General features: G+C 48.7%; 1 protein-coding gene and 1 non-coding gene across 6 annotated transcripts in view; both read right to left on the reverse strand.

The window, feature by feature from the left end:
• Positions 1–8,261: 8,261 nt before the first annotated feature.
• Positions 8,262–22,478, reverse strand: part of BCL2L11 (BCL2 like 11) — a 46,153-nt gene continuing 31,936 nt past the window's right edge. For 3 of the 5 annotated variants that reach the window (XM_057742388.1, XM_057742385.1, XM_057742381.1), the window contains one exon: positions 8,262–12,757. In XM_057742388.1, the coding sequence (XP_057598371.1) occupies positions 12,659–12,757 (99 nt within the window). In that variant the 3' untranslated portion in view covers positions 8,262–12,658. The remainder of the gene's footprint in view (positions 12,758–22,478) is intronic. The other 2 variants (XR_009054761.1, XR_009054762.1) reach the window with 2 other exon arrangements.
• Positions 13,149–13,277, reverse strand: LOC130857917 (small nucleolar RNA SNORA31). Its single transcript, XR_009054913.1, has one exon. It is a non-coding gene; the product is annotated as a small nucleolar RNA SNORA31 (small nucleolar RNA).

A 22,478-nucleotide genomic window follows, 5' to 3' on the forward strand; every position in this document is an offset into this window, starting at 1 on the left:
AGTCCTCAGGATCCTGTTCTCTCTTCCTCCTCACTGGGAGGACCTGTCTTCTATGCCTCAAGCATCTCTCCCTCCATCCAGGTCCAGGACCAGGTCCCAGGCCTCCTGGGAGGACTGCTGACAGTCCCCTGCGCCTATACCTTCCAGGTTCAGCCAGAGGGGTCTTAAACTTTTCACTTTTTATTTTGATATAAAATAAAAATTTATTTTGACTTACAAAAAGTTTGCAAAATAGGGTAATCAATTGCCTGACAGTCCTCATTCGGATTCCCCAAATGTTGACATTTTGCCACGTTTGCTTTGTCCTTCTCCCACGCCCCCAAGATGTAACCCACATATATGCCTCTGATTTGTTTCTCTCCATGTTTAAGAGTGAACTGCAGACAGGCAATGCCCCTTACCCCTGAATACTTCAGTGTGTGTCTCCTGAGAATGACATTCTCTTAAACGATCTTGGTTCAATGGTCAAAATCAGGACATTAACCTCAATGTAATACAATTATCTAACTTACCTATTTGATTCAGATTTTACCGTTTGTCCCAATCGTGTCCTTTATGGCAAAAGGAAAATCCCTGATCACACATCACAGTCCGCCATCATGTCCCTTCAGTCTCCCTTAGTCTGGAATTCAGAGGAATCTTTCTCAAATAATTCGTATCAGATTATGTTGGCTCTGTGACAAAAGGCCTCCACTGCCCCGTGAATTTAAAGGGAGGTCGTCTCTAGGATGTGGCCCACTTGGCCCTGCAGCACAGCCCCCAGCCACTCCCTGTCACGCTGGTTCCCGGCCACAGCCCCAGCGGCCTCCTTTCCACGGCTCTGGTCCCTCTGTCTGCTCTCTTCTCCCAGCTCTCTGCCGGCTGCTCCTGGCTCATCCTGAGGGCTCAGAGGAGAGGCCTTCCTTGCTTTCGCTGCACCATAAGATCCTCTTCCCCACCAGAGCTGCTGCATTAGCAGACCTGCTCCCCTACACTGGCCTTGTATATTTCCTGCACTTTTCACTGTCTGTCCATCTTGTTCACCTGTTTTTCTTATGCCCCTCACCTTCACTGAGTGTAAGCCCCAGCGAGGCAGGGGTCTCAGCAGCCTGGTTCCTGTTGAGTCCTGAGAGCTTGGAATCAATCGTGTCCGGTACATAATAGACGTTCAGTAAACACTTGTTGAATGAGCAAATACATGAAGGAATGAAGGCAAGATTTTTCCAGACTATTTGAGTTAAAGATAATAAAATCCTTTCACCTACACTTAAACGGGATAGCGATTTCCTAGGAGCTGACTGAAGGAGGAAAAATGTTTTGTGCCCCGGGTGGCTTTTCAGAATGTCATCCAATGACAGAGAAAGTTTTGGCACCCAGGTCTCCTCTTCCAACGGTCCAGACGTCAGGGTAACAGAAAGAATTTACTTTTTAAGAAAGCAAGCCAGAGCTTCTCCTTCCAGGGCTTTCTGTGTCAGGCTTTTCAGCACAAATAAGTGACACATATTGACATGAAGGTCACGGTTGAGTAACAGGGGGAAGAGGTACTGACAGGGCCCCTGGTTCTCTTTTCCTGTTAGAAGGGCCTTGAGAGGCCGCTGAATGCCCTTGGGGGACCCCAGCCAGAACCCCAGCCTCTCCTCTAGCCTCTGCAGAGGTGGCTCCCGGCGCAGGGCCCCTGGAGCAAGAGGACAGACCAACGGTGAGCTTAGGCCTTGGGCAGCAGGACTGAACTGCTGTCCCTTTAAGTTGGACAGATTCTGTCTCTTCATCAGGGAGCTGAATCCTCAGCTGCAGACATGAGTCAAAGTTTGTCAAGTAACCTGTGCACTTGACTGTATGTACTTGTACCTCCATACATATTTTTTTTCTTTTTTATAAAAGAGAGAAGAGGGGACTTCCCTGGCAGTCCAGTGGTTAGGACTTCACCTTCCAATGCAGGGGATGCGGGTCCGGTCCCTGGTCAGGGACCTAAGATCCCACATGCCTCTAGGCCAAAAAACCAAAACATAAAACAGAAGTAATATTGTAACAAATTCAATAAAGACTAAAAATGGTCCGAGTGCAAAAAAAGGAAGGAGGAGGAGGAGGAGGAGGAGGAGGAGGAGGAGGAGGAGGAGGAGGAGGAGGAGGAGGAGGAGGGGGAGGGGGAGCAGGAGGGGGAGGAGGAGGAGGAGGAGGAGGAGGAGGAGGGGGAGGGGGAGGAGGAGGAGGAGGAGGAGGAGGAGGAGGAGGAGGAGGAGGAGGAGGAGGAGAAGAAGAAGGAGAAGAAGAAGAAGAAGAAGAAGAAGAAGGAGAAGAAGAAGAAGAAGGAGAAGAAGAAGAAGAAAATTGGGGCAGCTTCAACTTTCCAGAAGAGCAGCAGCTTTTGGAGCTGGCCTGCCTGAGCCCCAGGGAGCCCTGTCCTGGCCGCTGCTTCACAGCTGTTACTGGAGACAGGGGTGGAGAGGGGGACTTGATGACCTGAACCCCCAGTCCTGCCCTGGTCTGGCATCCCAGGGGTGCATACCAGAATAAGACAAACCAAAGGAACATTGGTACCCAGCTGGGGCCCTGGGCTCGGACACAGTGGACAGCCCCAGGGCCGCGGGCTGGGGGGCTCTGGGGTCAGAGCGTCTTTCTGCTCCAGGTCTGGGGGGGGATGGTTCCAGAGTGAAAGGGGGAAGAGTGGATCTTGCACCCAGTGGATATATACCAGGCCATCCCGGACCTACCTTACTCACTCTACGTTCTAGTGGAGAGACCACCCTTGAGGGTTCTGTGACCCCTGTGCTCCATCACCTTGGCACCAGGATGCCCCCACTAACGTGGCCTTAATGTGAACAAATGTCTGGGAGCTGCTCCTCCCCAGTGGTGGCGTGAATGGGGCAGCAGGCAAAGAAGGATAGGGCAAAGCCTCCCCCAGACAGAGGCCACGCCTTACAGGGCAACGGGCAGCTGTCGGCAGGCTCAGGCCATACCCAGAACTCTTGGGACAAACCACACGTCAACAGGAGGCCCTCGTGTGAGGTCACCAAGAGTTGCAGGAGGTCTGAGGCAAGGGATGCAGGACCTGGGCCCCCACAGGGAGGCGAGCCATTGGTAAAGCTTAAATGCCCTGGTGGCCGGAGATGCAATAAAGCTGGGGTCTGGAGTGCCCACCCCCTCCCGCCCCTACAAGGTGGATTTGGACCAGGTCATGACATCGTGAGTCCCCAGAATGCCCGGAGCTGTTCTGAGGCCGGCAGCCTGGTGGGCATCCCGTCCGAGGCAGACCCTGCCTGGCCTCCGCCTCCTGCTCCTGCTCTGCTGGGACCTGAGAGGGGGACAGAGGAGCCATCACATATATGTGTGGCGACAGAGCCACACTGCCCGGCTTCACATCCCGGCTCTGCCCCCTGCGAGCTCGGTGACCCTGGGCAAGCAGCTTGAATGCCCCGTGACTCAGTTTCCCTATCTGGACACTTGGGGTCATAATAGCAGTTTCTTTAAAGGGCTGTTTGTTCTGAGACGATGGGTGCTGTGAACAAGGCCTCACACATACCAAATGCCCAATGGGTAGCTGTCACTACAGGTGACACGGGGGCTCTGAGGCAGGGTGGGGGTTGGGTAGGACACCCAGGAGAGCTGGGGCCCTCACTCTCCAAGCTTCTGAAACAGCTCCCTCTGGGACTCCAGTACAGATTTCTTTTTTTTATTATTTATTTATTTATTTATTGTTTATTTATTTATTTATTTTTCGCTGCATTGAGTCTTCATTGCTGCGTGCAGGCTTTCTCTAGCTGTGGCAAGTGGGGGCTACTCTTTGTTGCAGTGCGTAGGCTTCTCATTGCGGTGGCTTCTCTTGTTGCAGAGCACAGGCTCTAGGCATATGGGCTTCAGTAGTTGCAGCATGTGGGCTCAGTAGCTGCGGCACGTGGGCTTAGTTGCTCTGCGGCATGTGGGATCTTCCCAGAACAGGGATAGAACCCGGGTCCCCTGCATTGGCAGACGGATTCTTAACCAGTGTGCCACCAGGGAAGTCCCCAGTAAAGAATTTTACTGTGGTCCTTCTGCTTACTGGCCTTAAGACCCTGAGTAACATAGCCTCCCTATCATGTTTGAGTTTTAAGCATGTTTATATTTTTATCTGCACCTGGGAGATGGTAGGAACTCAGTACACATACTTGGGTTGAATAAATTGTTTAGGCAAATGACCACCTAGAGGACTAAAAATGTAACAAGGTGGTATAAGCTCTCTCAGGTCCTTCTGGGCCAGAAAGTCTACAATGGAACATGACATCTTTAGGGTGCATTTTGAGAATGGTTCCCCAAGTTTGATCTTATTTAGTGAGTAGATAGGGGGTTACTATAGAGCTAAGTCTCCCCAAATCTGCTTTAAGGAGACAAAGCCAAGCAGTTATTATGATTACTTCTTGAGTCCCTTTAGGAAATGCATTTTGTATATGGAATAACACTTCAGAAATGAAGGCCTTCAACATTCTACTGTATCTTCTACTTGGTAATAAATGCTCCCAGGGACTTAGGGCTTGCCTCAGGAAAGAGGGTTTTCCGGAAAAGGAGGCTCAGTAGTAGAAGTGAGAGAGGATGAGAGAGCATCCTTTTGCCTTGTCATTTCCCATCTTTGCACAGCCCCATTCTGGTCTCACCCAGAGGGGAATTTTAACCGTCAGCCTATCACTCACACCTTCTGAACTCCTACTGTCTATAGGGGACTCCCTACAGCCCTTTGATTGAGTCCTTCCTGGCAGGTGGGAGTGAGTCAGCCTTTAGGGCTGCTAGCAACAGTCTCTGACTCCAGCTGACTTAGCACAGAGAGAACTGATGGGAGGGGCCCTGAGCTCAAGGAACAAACAGGAAGCTTGGAGAGCCGGCATGGGTGTGCTGATGGCTAGGCAGCGGGCACTACGGCCAGGGAATGCCAATGTGCCTCCCCCCCCGCCCCGCCCCCAGCCCCTTCTTGCCCCACTTGCTCCAGGTTCAGAGTGCTGGGGAAGAGCGTTGGATTGGCCCAGCTTAGGCCATGGTTGCCGTAGGCTGTGCTGGGGGCAGAGAAAGTTTCAAAGGTGGGAGGCAGGCACACAAAAAGCAATTGCGGTGGAAATAAGAAAGGGGGGAGTGGGTGGGCTGGATGCCAGATGCTCCCCATCTCTCCCCCTAGAGAAGAGCCCATGTGAAATGTTCAGGATGTATGGGAAGACAAGTCAAGTGCACTAATAGCGTCCAAAACAAGCCTAATCGATAAAAATACTACGCGCCTTGGAAAACATCTTGGGAAAATGGCAATGCTCCCTCAGTGAATATGGTCATGGCTATCCCAAACGAGACCCCCACTGAACTTTTCAAGATGCTTAAACTAATTCTAAAATGCATGTGAAAGGCAAAATGTGGAATGGCCAGGACAATTTTGAAAAATAAGGACAAGAAATTCAAAACACACTAGCAATCTCTAGTAATTAGCATAATGTAGATGAAACGAAAAGATAATGGAAAAGGGAAGAGTTGAGAAACAGGACCATGTAATATGGGAGTTTGGTGGATGTCAAAGAGCCATTTCAGGTGAAGAAAAGAGGACAGTCCTGGCTGTCTATGGGGAAAAAAATAAAGTTAGATTCACATTATATCATTAAAAAAAATCTAGGTGGGTTAAAGATGAAAAACTGTAGTGTTATACCAGTAATACATCAGAAAATATATTTAAAACTTTAGCCTAGGGAAGGGCTCTTAAAATATGAAATACAGAAACCTAAGTAAGATTGATAAATCTGACTTCTAAAGTAGTGACAACTACATCAAATACACCACAGCAGTTCAAAGACACACAGTGAAATAAAACCTATGTTCACAAAAAGAGGTGTTCAAGAATATTCACAGCTTTATTCATCTTAGTCCAAACCATAAGCGCTCAGGTGTTCATTAATAAGACTAGAGAGAGGGCTTCCCTAGTGGTGCAGTGGTTAAGAATCCACCTGCCAATGTACGGGACACAGGTTCAAGCCCTGGTCTGGGAAGATCCCACATGCCTCGGAGCAACTAAGCCCGTGTACCACAACTACTGAGCCTGTGCTCTAGAGCCTGCAAGCCACAACTATTGAGCCCATGTGCCACAACTACTGAAGCTCACGCACCTAGAGCCTGTGCTCCACAACAAGAGAAGCCACCACAATGAGAAGCCCACACACCACAGTGAAGAGTAGCCACCACTCTCTGCAACTAGAGAAAGCCCACACGCAGCAATGAAGACTCAACGCAGCCAATAAATTAATTAATTAAAAAAAAAAGACAACAGAGAAAGTGTGGTTTGTTCATACAATAGAATACTACTCAGCAAGAAAAAGGAAATTACTGATGACTATAACATTAAGCTGTTCAAAATCAGACACAAAAGACCACATAATGCACAATCCCATTCAAACTCTACCTAAAAACTAATTTACAGTGAAAAAAAATCAAATCAGAACTGAGGTCACCCCTGAAGCAGGTGGGGAGGGATTGGCAAAGAGGGAGCATGAGAGAACTTTCTGGAGTGATGGTCATGCTCTTTATCTTGATAGGGGTTTGGGCGATGGCTGCATCCTTTGGTTAAAACTTTAGCAAATGCACACAAGTGTTGTATTATATGTAAATTTTATCTCAAAAGAAAATTTATAAAAAATCAATGAACTCTGAATGGTATGCATGATGAAGTATTTAGGGATAAGATTGATGGCCTCGATTTCCTTTGAAATGCATCAAAAGGTAAGATGGACGAATGGATGGACAGATACAGAATCAAGGAAGTAGAGTAAAAAACATAAAAGGTAGAATCTAGGTGGTGGGTGTATGGGTGTTCTCTGTACATTCTTTCAACTTTTCTGTATGTTTGAAAATCTCCATAATAAAATGTTGAGAAAGAAAGATAACAGACTGGAGGAAATGTATTTCCAACATGTAAGAGATTTTTACCCAGAACATATAAAGAGCTAATTATCAATAGGAAAAATAAAAAACCCAACTAAAAATAAGCAAAGGTCTTAAGAAAAAAAAGCAGATGCCAACAATGTCTGAAAAGATCATCCTACACGGAAGTGGAAAATTTGCATTCAGCCAACAGCAGCTCTTCGTGCTCCAGGCTGGTATCATCGTGCACGCCCTTGGCAGACCGTTAATGGGTGGTCATGTGAAGCGGAACAGCCAATTAGGCAGCACCTGTGAGCCCGTAGATGTTAATCCCATCACCCTGAACCCTCACCCAGCATCTCTCCTGCAGGCTGGCAAGGAATGGACCAAGCAACGCCAAGGATGCAGAAATGCCATAGCAGGACATCAGGCAAGATCTTACTCCTGTGCAGTGGTTAGAATGAAGTGGAGTCACTATGGAAAAACCTACAAACTACTGCTAAGTCAGAACCACATACTGACTGTACAGCATTTATAGAAAAGCAAAACTGCTGAATAAGTAAACGCACACACACACACACACACACACACACACACACACACACACACACACACACACACACACACACACATGCTGCAGAGAAAATGGGCTGGTAAAATACAAACTCCTGCCTTGGTGAGGGAGCAAGATAAGGAAAAGCCAGAACCACCTGATTTGAAATAAATGTATATAAACACCCATGTATTGCTCACCTAATTAAATGAAAAGCATTAATCTATCACCAGTTTAAAGCTCATCCAGTCTTTAACTTTCCCACACTTACTTCAGAACAGAAGTAGCCAATTATGTAATTTCTTTAGGATTTTATAACCTATATCCCCAAATCAGGCTTTCATTTCTCTCCACCATTCCTAGACCAATTCACACCTGCCACGAAGCACAGGGTTCCCAAAACTGTGGACACTTTATAAGACGGCAGTGGTGAGTCCAGGCACCTGTTGATTCCCGACTTCGAGCAGACGCTGTACATACATAATCTTTCTATTGGAGTCAAACCAGACTACCATCCTTCGAATTTTCTTCAAACTATGAGATGGCAGGGTATCTGCTATAATCACTAATCAATACAGTTTAGATCTGTCACCTGATACCACCCCCCCCACCCCAGGTGCTGAGTCATACGTGACTACGTGGGCAGAAAACTTAGCAGTTGCTCTCGCCAGCCACTTCAAAACTTTAAAGAGTGGTTTGCTTTTAAGTATACTACACAGAGTTAACTTCAAGCGAGAATTTATGAAATCTGCGAGTCGGTAATACATCCTTATGACTGATAAGGGCAGAGTGTGGGCGTGTACATATCCATGATTTCAGCTGTTTCTCCACCATTTCATGAAACAAATCAAACAGCTCACCAAAACTAGTTGAAAGTTTTATTTATATAAAATTCATTAAGAACATAAAAGATTGAGTTTCTTAAAAAAAAAAAATCTGCAGTTATTTACAGCAGTATTGCACAAGTAAAGTGGCAATTACCCTGTCAAAATTCATCAGTGCAAAACACAAGTAAGCCAGGGAAATTGCAATACAAATGCTACATACGCTGGGTTCTAGGAAACAAAGTTAGGGATGAATCAGTATACAGACAGATCAGTGCTATTTATAAATGAGTACCTGATGAGTTCGGATACAGTAACTAGCGGTCACAGAACATGGACATAAAAGAGAGCTTCTAAAGTCTGAAATTTCCACATAAAAGTAGTCAAGTTATTTAGCTGGGAGCTTGAGGCTGCTTCTTGCACCCAATGCCATTTGGAGCAGGACAGGAGTTACCCCAGCTGGTTTAGCGACACGTGTGGTCCCATCGCCGCACACATGCACGTGCGGGGTGGACACACGCAGGCACCAGGCTAAATCAGCAGGGATGACAGAGCCATCGACGCAGAACCACGAGGAAGTCTCTTTCAAGCTTCCACCTCTTAACACCCAGTCCAGTGGGGCCCCCAACCTCTCTTGAAGGCTTTGGAGAAGCAGAAGGAAAGCGTCACCCTGAAGAAGCAGGGGGATCAAATGCTTCAGGGCTGCGTGTGTGGGGGGGGGGGGTACAATTAGTTCCTGAAGAGACACAGTTTAGTCCGCACCTCAGAGCACAGGAAGCCACAGAGCAGGTGGGGGGGAAACTCAATTACTCACCAGCTGCTAACAAGGGGTGAGTGGTGTGAGGTGATCCTGAAGTCACTCTGGAAGCAGGGGCCACTGGTCCCACCTGTGCCTTCATCCTGGCCTGGCCCCTGCCCTCAACCATCTCATGGCAGCACCTCCAGAAGAGGGCATTTCCATTTCTCTGAACAATTTTCAACGGAAAAACATCTTTCGCATCTGCCAATAATACAGATTGGCTTGGCCAAAAAGTTCGTTCGGGTTTCCCCATAAGATGTAAATAGAAAAACCCGAACGAACTTTTTGGCCAATCCAATATCTATTTTTTGTTTGTTTTTAAGATACAGCCTGGAGTTAACAGCATTTGCTTCCATGAGAAGCTAGCTGTTTGGGAACCAAAAAAAAAGTCACTGGAAAGGTCTACAGTAGAATCTGTCAGCCTGCTAGATTTACAGTCTCTCACTGGTGTCTAAACACAAACTTCATCGTGAGGACAGCAGATCCTAAGAATTTAAATCCTTATGACTAGAAATACTAGGAACCAAAGCTCAGAGGGCCACCCTGGGGGCGACCACGTGCCCTGCAGTGAGCTGACCAGTCACCACCTCAGAGTTAAAGCAATTAACAGGACAGCAGAGGGTAGGGGTCAGGGAGGTCAACACTTTTCAGAACTTAAGACATTAAATAAGCCGGAAATAAATATACAACATTTCTACAAGTTACAGCACTATGAAACAGTAGGACACATCACACAGAAAAAGAAATCTACAATATTTACAATCCTCAATTCTGAAAAAGCTTAGTAGAAACAGTGATTTTTTTTTTTTTTTTACTCATTTATGCTGTACAAAATTTTACAAGAAAGATAAAGGAAACATAATAATTGCACAGACATTTGGCTCAGTTGATAAGAAAAATATGACTTCCTAATCTAATAAATAGTCAAAATATATACAATATTAAGAAGGGGAAACAGGAGAAAGCTGTAGTCTACTATGTACATTTTTTTTTTTTTTTAAATCAGAAGGAATTTTTACCTGGTTTCTCCACAACCAAGAAAAAAAAAATTCTCATAATTGCAGGTCTAGGGAGGAGTCCAGGTAATTTGAAGAATCCCCCATGAAATTAATTTTGCGTGTTTATTGCATTTCTGTGACAAGTCACAGGACACTCTCTACAAACCTCACATGAGACGAGGTGGTCTCGTCAAAAGGCACAAAACCCGCATTATTTCCAAAAAGGGATTGAGTTATTGTTTTTCTACAAAAAAGTCAAAGGAAGGAAAAATAAGAAGTCAAAGGTATACCCACCATGGGTATACTTTCTGCAGGGAAGTATCTTGATAAACAGGTACATACAGTACAGAGATGTGCAGTCACCTCTCTTAAGTCCTTGGGCAACATCCTCTTACTACTTCTACAATTCATAGAATCTCTAATGTCCTCACCAGCTGCTTCCCTGGCCAGCCCAGGGGCCTGGAGGCTGCCGAACCCGAGGTAAACTTGCACGTGGGCGAGCGAGCGCTCGGCTCCCGGGGCACCGGGGCTGAAGAAACAGAATAAAGTGCTCCAGTCCGAGAGACTGGCCCGTGAGTACGGAGATCCTGGGTGGGGGACTGGCCCAGAACCAAATACATCTTTGGTGTGTGCGTCCAGCAGGCCCACGGCTGCAATTCCACCAACCGCCTTAACAACCGCGTGGACTTGAAGACCCTGCAGAGGGGTTCAAGACACGTCCAGGACACCAGCTGAGACTCGACACAGCTTTAGAACGAGTCAAGACCCCAAGAAAATATTTGGGGAAAAGAAAATTTTTAGAAGGAAGAATATTTGGAGTCAAATATCTCTACCTAAGGAAGAAGTGTATATGCAACATACATATATATTTATAAAAAATTATGAATATACAAAAATGAATGGATTTTTCTGACCGATAATGTAAAAACACTGGTCCTCGATGGGCCAAGAGCAAACACAATAGTTGTTGTTGGCACTGCTGACTTGTTTGAAAAATCCCGTATTTCTTTTAAAAAGCTGCTTAAGGATCTGCGGTTTCAAAAACTAAGAGTGATGGGGTTCACGGAATGATCTCCACCTCCCCTCTTTCCATGCTCCCTCATCTGTCTTTCTTGGGTCTTCCCAGTAGTTTAACTGCCTTTGAAAAGACTGACCAACTCGTGGGCTTCCGTTCTCTGCCATCCTTATGCTGGGCATGGAGGAAGGGCACCCCCAACAGAAGTGGCTGCACAAAGGGGTCTGACGGAATCCAGCTGTCCCAAGAGAAGTGGAACAAGTGACACAGGCATCCGAAAGAAGGCCGAGGGACCATTTCAGACTTGTGCCTGACAGGGTCTGTTATGGAACTGCTGAGAGCAGAATTAAGTCTATATTTCAAAGAGCGGGAACCAAGTGTTAGGCATCAAAGGCCAGATGAACTCTGAGTTGGATGAAAAGCCATGATGCCCATGAAACAGCTGTCTAAAGCCCCACCCACAGCCTACGCCAATTCCCACGAGGGCTCAAGCTTGGACACCCGCAGCTGAACTCGGCTGCAGGTGGGCACGTTAACCACCTGGGGCCTTAGGCTGAGAGTCCATGCTGTGCTATGGAAAGCCTGCATCCAGAAGAGCCAACAGTGCAAGCGGGTGGAATACCTTGTGTTAGGACTACCTCTTCGGAACACTTGCAAACGACAAGCCCATCATAACCAAGAGAAAACCAACACTGAGCACTTCCCAGTGAGTAAGCTACCAGTAGACAAACCGACCTGTGTCTGATATAGGCAGATACTAACTCGTGTTCAGACCCAATTACTTTGCTACCATGAAAATACACTAGACCAAATGTGTGCATCAGCGTCCCACGAGGCTGGTGGGGCATCACCAGCGGACGTAAAGAAAAACACAAGAAGAGTCTGAAATTCTGCCACAGATGCAAATGAATTTAAGGAGGTAAGTAGATATTTACAAAACAGGAGTGGCATGTCAATACAGGCTGACAAGGGACCCCTCTGCCCCTTTTAGCAGTTCTATTTCATAAGAATTTTTTTGGTATTAATCATAATGATTTGAAAAAAAAAAAAGGTCCAGGAGGCAATGGCAGGGAAGGGAGGGGCCACATCATACCTCTCCCGTTTAAAAATGCTGTATGGTAATCTCTAAAAATAAACTAAGGCAGCTTTATAAATTAGCTGGCTCAGTTTCCACTGCAGAGTTTACATAATCCTCTGATAATAGGCAAAAGGTTCTTAAAATTTTAGTACAAAAATCACTCAGGAGTTGGTGAAAAAGTTTCCATTTCCTTTTTGAAAAACCTGTTCTTATCAAAGAAGGTGGGAAAAAAACACACTGCATGTAAACACCATTCTTGCATAAAATCCTGCTCCAAAGAACCATGATTTGTACACTGTTTAAGAAGGGAATCCTCCCTCATTTACATTCACAACAAGCCTTCCTCAGATATTTGGCCGCGTGGTGATGAACAGACACGTTCAAGTACACGTGCAGCTCGGTGTCCTCCGGGGACACGCTCGCTGGCTCCCCGCCCGCCCCTCTGGCAAAGGACTGAGGGCTGCACAGCAAGGGCACCGAGACACTGCGGTGCTGGGCTTGTCGGTCTGAACGAGCGAAATGTCTGCGCACGTCCCGGCTCCAAGAGGAACCCGCCGTCACTGCATCCTCCACACCAGACGGATGATGTAGCGTAGAAGTCGTAAGATAACCATTTGCGGGTGGCCTTCGGCTGCTGGGTGATTATTCAGAAAGACCTGAAACAACAAAAGGAAAGCTTCTTACTTTCCAGCCCGGACTTATTTTGAGGTGTGGGGGGGCAGGCAGGATGCCCATGTTTAAGGGAACAACCAGTCCCATCTGAAGAGCTATGAAGGTGCTTCCTAAAGGGCACTGCAACACCCAAGTGCCAGTTCTTCCCTGGGACGTCACTGCATAAAGAGCAGGCAAACCAAATGATTTTATGCTTTAAAGCGACCAAAAGGATTTTGGAAAACTCAAAGAGAATCCCTGAATCTGTCCCAACACCCCCCCCCCACCCCCCCACCTCGCATCCCCCTTTTTTTTCTCGTAAACTCTTGTAAAATTCTTCTCTGGAATAAAGGAGGCTTTTACTGTTCACAAGGTTATTTGTGAGTTGCAATTTTTCCCTGTCTTCCCCCATTCAGTCTGGGCTGCCATCATCAGACAGACAGGAAGCGCGGACCCTTTTTCCTTGCATCTGCAGTGGAAACCTTAGCAGACAGTAACTGCTTCAGGCCTGTCAAAGAGATGCACTGTTTCCCGTTCTACAAACGACATAGTCCTTCTACAGGTGGCATCAGCGCTGGCTGGAGCTGCCTTGATCAGGAAATGTACCAACCATTGAAAAAGGAACATCCCCACCACCTCTGCACAAGTGCTGGAGAAAACCCACCCCAAGTCCTGGAGCTGGGGGGGGGGGGGTCCCATGAAGAGAGGCTCAGGTGAAACAGACAGAGGAACGAACGAACTTGGTGGATGGAAGGACCTTACCGCCCAAGTTACTGACATTCAAATATGTTTCAGACTCCCTCAAGGGTGAGTTTCAGGTGGCTGTCATTTACTTGAGAAATCAGTGATTCGGGGTAATTTGCCCTAAGAAGCTAAATAAAGTGGAGCACTGATGCGCCACCGTGCCTCTGGCTGCCTGAGGGCGGCCGCGCTGGGTAAATGCTGCTGGTCCAGCTCTGCGGCCGTGGTCACCGACACAGGTGGAGGCAACCCCTGGCCCTCCTCCGCCACTACCCTGGAATGGCAGGTAAAGAGCGATGGAAAATAAAAAAGGCCTATTTGCTGGGGACCACCATAGGTTCACGACAAGCTGAGAAAATGTTCAAGAGGAAACTGCCACAGGGTAGTTCAAGGTCTCAGAAGTCCTCAGGTCTTCCAGAAGGCGCCCACCTTCAAGGTCTATTCCATTTTGCGGTGAAGTGCAGGGTGTAAGCTCAGAGCAGCCAAAGCAGGTAACAGAGCACATGTGCCTCCACGTCAGCAGCTGTACCCGGATTCCCCGTCCAGGCCTGAAATCCACACCCCAGACTAGCTCTCTGCTCTGTCTGGAGCCCTCCACCAACCCCCCGTCCCCTTTCTCACTCTGGCAGGCTGGGGTGGGGGTGCTTTCCAGTGCACATCCCCAGGACCACCGGCCACGGGGCAGGCTGAGGACACGTGCCCCTTCCCAGACCCAACCACTGCCCACAGACGCCAGCTGCAAGCAGAGCGCCCTCCTCACCACTGTTTACACAGCCCTCTGGGGCTCTTTGGACGGGACCGAATTGTGATAAGGCCGGAGCACTTCCCTTGCTCCTTCCAGAACCAGACTGGAGGAAATCAGCTTCATGTCAGCGACTCCTGTAGAGGCGCTCTGTAACCAGAGTCTGTGATTTTTATCTGCTTGACACACAAGATTGCTTTGTTTTGATTTAACTTTCAAAATTACTTTGCTTCTTCTGGGTGAGAATAATTTAGGGGAAGGTTAATTTTAGTCGAGACTAATATTAACAGGTTGAAAGAAGCTTATTCAAAATAAAACCACGACTTACTAAAATGAAGAAAGTGTACACAGGGCTGGGCTAAACCATCGCTTCAAGGTGGGAAATCTCAAGCCAACCGGCTGTCACTGCTGGCCCCTGTAGGACCAGAGGATGGAGTCAAAATGATACCATGAGGGGACTGGGTCACACAGTAGGGACAGACCCCAACTGCTGACACTTAGCCAATTTTATATACCAGAACTGGCAGCATCTCAGAGGAGAAAGCTTCCATGCACCCTTTGAGGACAGCAGGTGAAGGATGAGAGAGGTCTTCCTGAGTTCTTTAGAGTGTTGCTTTCATGCCACGTGAAAAGAATATGGGCGGTATGCAAAGACATGCCGGGGTGGCAGGGGAATGCAGGAAAAACCTGGCGAAAGGAACACCCAGTCCCTGACAAATGAGAAGATGCGGCAGCGTGTGGGTTAGCGAGGACATGGGGACACCTGGCCCCTTGACGGCACATGTGACAACATGGCACACGCCGTTAAGCCAGCAAATGATTGCTTTTGGATGACATTCAACGGAGGAAGCCGTTACCACTGATTCCAAGAGTCGTGCCAGCCCAGAAAGCCCTTGACAGCTGGCACAGCCGGCCAAAGCTGCTGCGGGTTCAGCGTGCATGGCCCACACCTCACAAACAGCTGGAGGACGGGCAGCTCTCGCCAGGGCAGATGTGCTGCCCTCTGACACCAGCAGTGGTGCAAACCGGCTTCCTTACGGGAGTCACCGAGCGCACAGTCTGGCCTGACGATGCTGACGTGGGGCAGACCGTTCCGGCCCAGCCAGCATTGGATCCTAGACTTCTGACCTCCAGGACTGTGGGGAAATGCACTTCGGTTGTTTAAACCCCCCTGTCTGTGGTCCTGTGCTCTGGCTGCCCTAGCAAACTAATACACCCGCTCATGCTTGACCATCATTCCTGGGCCTTCACCCCCTTTAAGTGAAAAACAACTCTTCTCAGCTCAGAGTTGCATAATGCTGTTTTAGTCTAAACCATAAAAACACTTTAGAAAGATATATTACAATGATTCATTCGGGGAGAGAGATTAAAAAACTGAATACGCTCCTGGGTACAAACAATTTATGTCTTACACACACACACACAAAGTGCAGGATCCCACCCAACTGGGATTTCATCTCCATGGTCTAGATCAAGAACCGGGTTATTTGGGGTAACTGACTTCTACGGCCATCCTGACAGTCCACGCAGAGGGCCTCCCACACCGGCCTGCATCACAGGGAACGCCCGACTCTGAAGCCTGTCTGCATCCAGTCGGTCTCGTGGGCACTCCTGAGTCACCAGCACCGCATGCAGGAGAGCACGGCGCAGCCCACCATACAGTGCCACCAGCGGCGAGAACTGCCCGAGAGAAAGCTGCCCTGTCTCGGGAGCTGAAGGCAGGCAAGTGCAAGTTCCCACCCTGCAGATGGAAAAACAGCCACACATTCCAGCGAAAGCTGAAGCCTAAGCCAAAACACAGCCAAGAGGCAGAGGGTCCTTCCTGTCCGAAGAGCAACAGGACAGCACCTCCTTTACAGAGCTTACACTCCGGTGAGGGACAGAGCCATGTGAATGGGTGTGATCCTGTGACAAGGATAATACAGAGGGAAAGACATGACACAGAAAGAAGCATCAAGCAGAGAGGCGGGGGGGGGGGGGACCAGGAGAGCCAGGGCAGGAGGGCACAGAGCCGAGCCCCGTGCTGAGCCCAAGGAAGAAGAGTTGCTGGGAGGAAAGGAGAGAGCATCGCGAGAGGAGAGGCAGGGCCCCATACTTGAGAAGGAGCGAACAGCTTGGTAAAAGTCATATTTTATGGTAAAACATAGCATTTGATTTTTCACAATAAACCAGACCGAAAAGCAGTGTCAAATTCAAGAATCGTTCCGTAAAGGTAAGTGATGATGGGGGATTCAGGAGCTCTGAGTTTCCTTGGACAGACTTAGGTTTTCTTCCTTCCGAGAATCGTTCTGTAAAGGTAAGTGACGATGGGGGACTGAGGAGCTCTGAGCTTCCTTGCACAGCCTTAGGTTTTCTGTGAAGATGTGAAATAGGACCTTGGAGACAGTGTCTAGAGCATTCAGCAGGGAATCCAATAGTTCCCTGCGCGTCCACACCAGAGGTCACAGGCTCACCTGGGTGGCCGCGGGGAGGGGGAGGGGCTGTGCCAAGGGACGAGAGGAGGGTCAAGGACTGGTCACAGCACCACCATGGCTTTAGCACCGGGACCATCTCAGGTTGCACTGAGACCATCAATCAAGACTTAGGGAATGTAATTACATTATAATGCCAAAACAATCACAGCCAAACATGTTCTCTTGCCCAATCTAGGGAAGCAGGTGTGCAGGATGGAAAAGAGGCCTGGACCCCAAGCTGCCCCAGGGAACTGGCCAGGCTGACCACGGCACACCTACAGAGGGCAGCTCTGATCCCACTTCGCTCTCCTGCAGACAGAGGTGAGCCTGTCCTCTGGAAAGCACATAAGACACACCAGGCCTTTGGACTTTGTGCGCCCGAGCTTGGGAACGAGAAGGATCACCCACTGTCACCACTAAAAGGAACAACTCGACAGACGCCTTTTCAGCCTTCACAACCCCCGAGCCAGCACAACTCTCCTGTCCTTTCACAGACAAAGCTTGCGGATCAGGAACCACCAAGTAACCCCGACGGCTCAGCTCAGACTCCTGCACAGCGCAGAACACACACCCACCAATCCGGGTTCCAAAGGCAGGGCCAAACTTCACTGGGACAAATGACTCAGTACATACAACCCACAGGTACACTCAGCATTACTCAAGGGGCTTACCGTCGAAACCACACAGATGTGCACAGTGCAACAAAAATAAAGGTTGAGGAAGATCACAAATATCGTTAAGAAAGAGACTGGGGCTTCCCTGGTGGCGCAGTGGTTAAGAATCCGCCTGCTAATGCAGGGGACATGGGTTTGATCCCTGGTCTGGGAAGATCCCACATGCTGCGGAGCAACTAAGCCCGTGCACCACAACTACTGAAGCCTGTGCGCCTAGAGCCTGTGCTCCACAATAAGAGCAGCCACTGACTGAGAAGCTCACAACAAAGAGTAGCCCCCGCTCACTACAACTAGAGAAAGCCCACGCGCAGCAATGAACACCCAATACAGCCAAAAATAAATAAATAAAATAAAAATTAAAAAAACAAAATTAAAAAAAAAACACACAAAATAGAAAAACTTAAAAAAAAGAAAAAAAGAGAGACTTACCCTGGGAACTGGGGCTGAGATCTGCTGCAACAGAACCACAGTTTAGGTAAGAGTTTCCTGGCAGTCAAGGTAACAAGTGGAACACAACTATTTCACTGTCACATCAAAAAGAGCTCAATACCAAATTCTAGGAGACAAACCCAGAAGCAAGGTATACCTGCAGAACTCTTGAGATTCTGAGCAATTTTTAACAACTTGTTCAAAAACTTGTTTCTTGTAGAATTTCAACCTTGAAAGCCTAAGATGCCCTAAACTTTTTTTTTTTTTTTAAGTACATGCATTTTTAAGTGGGAACACATTACAGGACACTGAATTCTGGCCTCTAAGACCAGGAAGGACTCTGACAAAGAGAGAACCTCTGCTCCAGTTTGGGCAAGTGAGGATGGAGTGTATGTTTGTTTGGATGGTGTTTGCTCCCTCAGGGGCTGTCATGGTATCTTCCAGAACAGTGCTGAGCACTGCCACAATCAGAGGGGACAAGGTGAGGCGAGGGACAAAGTGGCCCTGGTGATGGATGGAAGACCACCTTTACCTGTTCATAACCCATCCATCTAAACGTTATTTTAAGTGACAAGCGAGTGACACAGAGGTGAGAGAGGAACAGGGCCTGGGTGTGATGACTCAGTGTGGAGATCGCCAAGAAGACCTGGTCTCTCTCCACTTTAAGACCAAAAACCACAGTCAAAGGGCACCTCAGCTTGGATTCCAGCATGGGCTCCATACCCACTGCTGTTCTCAGGTGTTAGACCGATGCTGCTGCATTGCTGCCCAAAGACTGACTTCACTTTCTATTTATCACCAAGGCAACACGGGCATTTGCATAGCTAGTGCCTAACACGCTTTGATGTCAACACAGCTGTGGAAAGGGCGCCAGGGGAGCCCCTCAGCCGGATGCGGTGCCCCCCACCCCCACCACCAGGAGTGAGCTCTCCCGCTAGAGTGGTGATGTGATACTCAAATGTCTCAGAAAGACTGTATCTGCACAAGTCCCACTTTCCAATTTTCAGTGCATCATTTTTAAAGAATCTGTTACAGGTAACGCTTTTGGTAGGACAGATCATCCCTTCTCCCATTAACCTGGCATGCGTTAGATTCTCTTAGTACAATACCTCCCCCCCCAGTAGATCTCTAGATAACCTGTCAGCCCCCAGGCCCCAGGGCCCATGCTGGCTGAAGCAAAGAACCCCGGCCCGTGACCTGTGAGGTGTGTCACTGTGCCAATCATGGAGAAGCCGGACTCGGCTCTTACAACTCCTGCGTGAGGCACCATTAGACGAAATACTAGATTCAGAGCAAGAATACACTGTTCTGAGTGCCCTGGCCTCTGGTACACGCTGATGAGATGTAAGCACTTTCAACCACACCTCAAACCCTCTGCTTTGGCTCAGCTGGGAGAAGTCTAGCAGAGGACGACGTGCTAGGCTGATTATTTCTGTACGTCTGCAGGAGGGCCGAGCCTCAAGTGCATCTCCATTTCCTCTGGAGATTAAAAAAACCCCAGCTAGACCTCTCTGAAGTCCCCCTCCAAGCACCTGCAGCTCTGAATGGTTACGTGTTGATGGCCTCAGGTCCCCCAAGGGCCAGGCAGCCCGTGCAGGTGTGCCCACCTGCCACAGCCTGACGGTGTCCTCGCGGGCGGGGTAAGCGAGCACACAGCCACATCCAGCTCGGTGCCCACCCAGCCATTCACACACACACCAGCGCCTCGACCTCAGCTCACATCTGTGTAACCCAAACAGACACAGCACGTCCGGGGTCCCCCCCACAACCCAGGGTCCACCCCCTCCCCATTTCCTTCAACAAGCTGGGTACTTAGCAGACAGGTGAACAAAGTCACTAGCATCTCCTTCTAAACCTTCAAGATCAGTGGAGAAAAGTCTCATTACAGTTCAAAGTGAGAGAAAACAGAAGGATGGTAGCAAGGGATGATGGGTGGCATCTTCTAGATTCATATCTAAATGCTTTGGTTTAATCGTTACTACATCCCTAAGAGACTGACCGAAAATGGGGCTCCTGAAGGTGGACAGACAGAGTCAGGGTTCAAGGTCTGACCCCAAGGTCCCTGCACTTCACCTGTGAGCCGCATCTTCCCACAAGATCAACTTTATCCTCCACGAGTCATGCAAAGCCCTTGTTCCGAAAAGCTGCGATCCACAGCTGCCGTCTCCATGGAGATAATCTGAACCCCATGCTCTCGGGGAAGATCTCAGGGAAAGACGCCGGACAGCTTTTTCTAGAATCAAGGCTCTTCTCTCTCACAGGCTCTGGTGTTTCCGTGATGGGCCTTGTCTGTTGTCCCATCACCTTGTGTGATACACATATGGGGCATCCTCTCATGAGACAGGATGGGTCCGGTGTTAATGTGTGATATGAAGATTTTTCCTTATTCTTTTCTTAGACAGCAATAGAAAGCACATTATTCTGTTAACCTCCAACATGCGATTAATGAAGGCCTCAAAAGAGGGCCATCCGAGAGCATGCATCTCTGCCCATAAGCATCACTTATGCTATTTGCCAAACAAGCGACCATTCTGACCTCTTGCCGTCCACTATCTACAGAAAGCCCATCTATAGAAGAATCACTTCTAAACGTGAGGATCAAACAGCACAGGGAACTGCACTTGTTTGGAAAGGCAGCACATACAGATTTCGAGTTCACATAGAGTACAGTTGACCCTTGAACAACACAGGTTTGAACTGTGCAGGTCCACTTACACACGGGTATTTTCTTCAATGTGGTACACCTGCTTTTCACTTTACAGACCTTTAAATTAGCTAAGTGTGGGGAAAAGTTTGTGTTCGTGTAGAGATCACAATACGTGGAATCGAAAGGACTAGGGTTGGAGCCCTCATTCCATCCAAAGTATTTCAGCTTCCTGCCCTTTATCAATTCCTTTGTCTTGAGGCAGAGATGGCAGCACATGAATTTTTGAGTGCGTGGAGGGGTCAGCACCCTGAGTCCCTTCGACGTTCGAGGGTCAACTTTTATGAAAATGCTAATGTGTTAAAACCAATTAAATTGTTCCTTCCCTCAAAATCAGCCTGCAAGCCACCTTTTCTTCCCTACTTTGGTTCAGGGCTACACTTCCCTCTATGTCGTGTGGTCAATTCAGGCCTGTACACGCCTGGGACAGAAGTAGGAGGCAGGCAGTGTGAACAAAAGATACACTGTTTCTTGTGATGGAACAATGGAAGGGTTTTCATCCACTACTTGGCCCATCTAGAGAGCCTGCCCTAGCATCACATGCTGCTAGGCTATGCAGCCCCCCACCGGGACATCCTGAGGCCAGAGCTAACCAAGAGCAGCCCACCTGAGCACAGAGTGACTTAGGCTGCACAACCTGATGGCAATGCAAGCAGGTGAGTGAGCCCAGCCTTGGTATTGGGGGGCTGGTTAGGGAACAGGGCTCATCACCCCAAGAGCACATGTTTTTACATTCTGAAGGGTCTAGCACCCCCTCCACAGCCTCGGGCTGCAACCTCGGCCAGGGCCAAGAATCCCATCGAAGTGGACACTGCCCCTAAACCGGCGGTGAGCACATGGCATCCCAATGCCTGCGGGGGACCGGGGCCCACACCTGCTGATGCTCCCTCCAGCAGATGAACCTGGGACTTGGACTTGCACCCACACAATTTCTGAACTGTGGAAGAAGCCAGCAGAGGCTTTCAAGAACAACAGGAAAGTTGGCTACCTGGAGGCCCCCACTCACGGGGAAGAGGGGGCATCAAGGTACAGGCTGCTGAAACAGACACAGACGGTGCGACATCGTGGCTCCGCACCAGCTGCTCGCCCTCCTCAGAAAGCCCCAGAGAGACGCAGCTTCCCTGCAGGCCTGCTGACGGCCCTGGCATTCCCTGAGAGCCCTCGCCCTCCCTCCTCCGAATCTCAGAGAGCTGGACAGCAGCTGTGGAGCCAGGACACCGTGTGGCTGCAGGTCATTCAGCAACAAGTCCCAGGCCTCCATCACCTCCCTGGCCCCTTGAGTTTTGTCCCACTACATGCTCTACGTGCGCCTGCGCTGCCGCGGCACTTTAATGCCTAATGACGTGGTGGAGACGCACTGCGGGGCTGCCACTGGCCACATCCGTGAGAGTCTGAGCATTACGTGTTGCGAGGGACGTGTAATAACCCACTGAACTAAACAGGGACCCACGAACTTAAGTGGACAAATGAAATAAACACAGGGGAGAGAGGCAAGGGCTTCCTCCTCTACACACACTTTCCTTCTATCACAAATGGAAAGGTACTGACTTTCTAGTGGAGGACACCACCTCTGACCAGAGTCCCGGGAACAGGACAAACTGACACCCTGTCTCCCGATACGATGCACGGAGGAGGACACAATGTCACACACACTGTTGGGACACCTGGCAAAGTCTGCATAAGGCCCACAGATGACACAACAGTACTGTCATGCTGTTAATTTCCCAATCTTGCTAATTATGCTGCAGTTACATAAGAGAATATGCTTATTCTTAGGAAGCACACGCTGATGAATTTAAGAGTAAAGGAATATCGTGCCTGCAAATCACTCTCAAATAGTTCAGAAAAGAGTTTTGCTCACAGGTAGATACAAGGAGGGAGGACATTAAAACATAGGTGGCAGAATGTTAACAGCAGGGGACTCAGGTGGCAGATACAAGAGGGGTCTTTGTACCATTCTTGCAACTTTGGTGTCAAAGTCTG

The sequence above is a fragment of the Hippopotamus amphibius genome, chromosome 7, assembly GCF_030028045.1.
Source record: "Hippopotamus amphibius kiboko isolate mHipAmp2 chromosome 7, mHipAmp2.hap2, whole genome shotgun sequence".
Lineage (NCBI taxonomy): Eukaryota > Metazoa > Chordata > Mammalia > Artiodactyla > Hippopotamidae > Hippopotamus > Hippopotamus amphibius.